Source organism: Haplochromis burtoni, unplaced genomic scaffold (genome assembly GCF_018398535.1).
Source record: "Haplochromis burtoni strain Fernald_Lab_line unplaced genomic scaffold, NCSU_Asbu1 Contig_1210, whole genome shotgun sequence".
NCBI lineage: Eukaryota > Metazoa > Chordata > Actinopteri > Cichliformes > Cichlidae > Haplochromis > Haplochromis burtoni.
In genome coordinates, this window is record NW_024583571.1 from 1 (window position 1) to 3,963 (window position 3,963).

The 3,963-nt window shown below is 43.6% G+C and overlaps 1 protein-coding gene across 1 annotated transcript in view; it reads right to left on the reverse strand.

Moving 5' to 3' along the window:
• Positions 1–528: 528 nt before the first annotated feature.
• LOC121811753 (obscurin-like) overlaps positions 529–3,963 on the reverse strand; it is an 8,206-nt gene continuing 4,771 nt past the window's right edge. Inside the window, exons 4-5 of the mRNA XM_042216713.1 lie at positions 2,835–3,155; positions 529–1,338 (exon numbers count right to left, since the gene is read on the reverse strand). Of these exons, the coding sequence (XP_042072647.1) occupies positions 998–1,338; positions 2,835–3,155 (662 nt within the window). The 3' untranslated portion in view covers positions 529–997. The remainder of the gene's footprint in view (positions 1,339–2,834; positions 3,156–3,963) is intronic.

Consider the following 3,963-nt stretch of genomic DNA (forward strand, 5'->3'; position numbering starts at 1 on the left):
AGTTTTTAGTCATGTTGGATTTAATGAACCTCTGAACATCCAGCAGGTCACCAGTGACCCACTGAGGGGGAATTTTAGCCTCATGCTAAACATGCAAAGTGTCAGAAACTACAAGATGTTAGCTTCCACAGAACAACAACATGTGCTGATAGTAAGTGAACATAATGTGTGGCTCTCATTATAAGACATGGTGATGGCCTGGGTGATCTGGCAGCAGAGAGCGGGACAAGAAATGGGCAAATAGTTCAAACTGTGAGTGCACTTTGTACACATGTATGAAAAGAAGTAATTATTGCTTTTGTGTGTTTGACTGTCTGCTAACCAACTAGTATAGTATTATAGTATTGTAGCACTTTTTTTCTAATATCTCTCTAATACATTTTTCTTCCTGAAGTCTATGTTTCACAAAAACTCTTGAGGCATGCTCAGTCATCCAGGTGACTAAGTCCCCAAAAGTTGATTCTGTTCATCTGGATGTTGGTTACCAGAGATTTCGTCACTCATCCGAGACACTTGGATGAGTGACAAAATGTTTCTCCCACTGACAACATCCAGATGAACAGAATCAACTATTTGGGGTGTAACAAAAAGCTTTGTAGCTGCATACTGACTCCTGAAACTACAACACATTACACTTCTTTGTCTCTGTCACAGCTGGATTACAGATGTTAAGGCCACACAGATATGTGTCACCTTCATATGCACAAACATAATCAGTATTAAAATTACTCTAAGAAGAGGCTTCAGGGAGACGTTTGCTACGTTGGACTGTAGGACCATCAGAAATGTGTGCAGCAACAAAACAGGCAGCACTGAAAGCAGCTCTAAGTGTTTGTGTTGTTCAATGATTTGTGCACAACAACATCCATTTGTCATCATGTGGACATTTTTCTCACAGACGCCACAACTTTAACACCCACCAGCTCATCCATACAACAACAAACATCAACAAGCAGGAAGTAGCTTCACCTCTGATCACACACACACACAACTCTACTCACTCACCTGGAGGAACGACAATCAGATAGTTGTTAATGAGCAATTTCCACGAGCGCGTTTCCTCCATGAAGACACGGCACATGTATGTTCCACTATCAGCCGTGTTCGCATCCTTCAGAATCAAAGACACGTCTCCATCCTTCATCTGTCTGTCCTGCAAAGTCAGACGGCTCTTAAAAGATGGATGCTGGTTATCTGGATTTAAATGCCCGTCCTGGTACAAAAGGACATATTTATCTCTAAGGTCAGCCCTGCTCCATGTTACACGTTTACTGTTGTTTGGAGCTCGACATGTCAGAGTGACTTTCTGTCCAGACTCAGCTGGGAGGATTTTGTGTTCTGAAAGAGAGAACAAAACAGAGCAGAGAGATGTTAGTTGTTTATTTACTTTTGCATCTGAGTTTTAGGGCCTTGTGGTGGTATGGTAGTTATCACTTTTGCCTCTCGGAAAAGTCCTTGGTTCAAATCCATGATCTACTCTTTCTGTATTAGCCCTGTAACAGACCGGCATCCTGTCCAGGCTTCACCTGCTACTAACTCAGTATCTGTGATACAGTCCAGGCCGAAAAACCGTGGCTTAGTTAAACAGAAGGAGATAGATTGAAGTTTTTTGCCATTTTTTCTTTCATTCATGTAAACCTGCTAGCATCCACCAGATCATCAGTGTAGCCTCATGCTAAACACAACAGCTAGCGGACCTCTGAAATCCACAGCAACTGGGCCTCGCCCACCATAATGGTATGTAAGAAGGATGAGATATACTGTCTCTGCATTGTTGGCTATCCACTGGACCCAGTAGCAGTTTTTGATACAGGCGACATGGGCGGTTGCCCAGGGCGGCATAGTGGTGGGGGCGGCAAAAAAAAGTTGCTCGGGCTCATGCTGGACTCATGCTGCCCTGACATCATGCCGGCGGATTTTGGGGATGGCATAGGCACTGATCGGTTTTCTATCGCACATTTGCTGGGAGTAAGGGCGCCCTCCGTTGGCGAGGTGCGCCTACTGCAGATGCTTTTCTTTCTGAGCTCTGTAGACATCCAAGGTCCAAAACAAAATGCAGCAGGGACCTGTTTTCAGAGTCCAAATTGCACCGGACTGCCTGATGACTAGACGTTGACAAGCTGTGCTGGCTAAAAAAAAAAAGAAGAAGATAGAGTCCTTCAGGCTCTATCTCGGTGGCTGCAGAAGCTGACCTAATACACACTGGTCGATTGGTGTATTGCACACTGATGTTTATAGTCTTTCAGAAGACCCTGCCACCAGTCCTGCCCATGCAAACAGCAGGATCCCTCCAGGCACCAAGGGAGTACTAGTCATCAGGCAGTCCGGTGCAATTTGGACTCTGAAAACAGGTCCCTGCTGCATTTTGTTTTGGACCTTGGATGTCTACAGAGCTCAGAAAGAAAAGCATCTGGACTTCTTTAAGTTGCTTGAAGACGTTTCACCTCTCATCCAAGAAGATTCTTTAGCTCTAGAGTCAAATGGTGGAGAGTCCCAGATTCAAACCCTGTGAGAGAGTCACACAAGAGGGAAAGTGGACCACCTAATGATCCTCTACGTAATCACATGAGCCAAGGTGTGAAAACAGGTTCATCAGCCAAGGTTTCGGGTGAGCTCCACCTAACCCCACCCTATCATGTGATGCCTTAATGCTCACTCACATCCTGGGCCATCTGACCTCAGGAAATCACATGACAGGGTGGGGTTAGATTTGAGCTCACCCGAAACCCTGGCTGATTTTTATCAGCATGTTTTCAGTGAGATTCTCTGCTGGGACTGCTGAATGAAGTTTTCTGAATGATTTACAGAAGTTTACAGTTACCTTGCTCACTCACCTAGAGGAACACTGAGAGTGATGGTGATGTTTTTCCATGAACGTGTTTCTGCTATTTCAAAAAGACACTTGTATGTTCCCGAGTCAGCAGTGGTCACTTTCTTCAGAATCAAAGACGCGTCTCCATCCTTCATCCCTCTGGGAGCCACTCGGTTCTTATATGATGGATGCTGGTTGTTTGGAACAAAACGCCCATCCTGGTACAAAAAGACATTTTTCGGTTCCAGGCCAGCTCTGCTCCACAGTACAGCTGAGATCCTATTTGTAATTTGACAGGGCAGAGTGACGTCCTGTCCAGACTCGGCTGTGATGTTCATCTGGTCTTAAAGAGAAAACAACACAGAGCACAGAGGTTAAAGGTCAACATGCAATTATAAGAAGCATTGTTTACTTTAAAAATGTTCTTTATTTTCTTTGACATGTTTAGTCCCCATGTTAATGTCTTAAAGTCCAGCAGAGGCCTGTACTATAAAGCAGCTTTGGGTTGAGGGTTAACACTGGGTTTTCTGTTCTAGGAAGCTGGTTCGCGTCTTATAACATCCAGTGCATTGCCATGGTAACTTTCGCTATCTTAAGTAGCTAACTTAAATCATGCTTTGAACCTGCCCCTGATCTGATCTGCTCCTGAACCTGATTAGATCCAGATTGAAACATCAATCAGGTTCCACAGAACAAAAACGTGCTAATAATAATTGAACATAAAGCAGTCCTCTCATTATAACACACTGTAAGTCTGTGCATTCTGCTCTACAACTCGAGACTTCCCGCCACAAAGACGACAGCTGGTGGTTGTCTGTCGAACCCAGACATCCACCAGAGGCCTTTACTTCATCTCTCTGCAGGGAGAGGCTAATGTTTTCAGTAGCCTCTAAAGTCTTTGTGTTTCCCTAATAAGCATCAGAAGCAAATAATATATATACTGTATATATGTACAACTTTCCCACATTTTGTCACATTACAGCCACAAACATGAATCAATTTTATTGGAATTCCACGTGAAAGACCAACACAAAGTGGTGCACACGTGAGAAGTGGAATGAAAAGATAGATCGATAGATAGATAGATAGATAGATAGATAGATAGATAGATAGATAGATAGATAGATAGATAGATAGATAGATAGATAGAT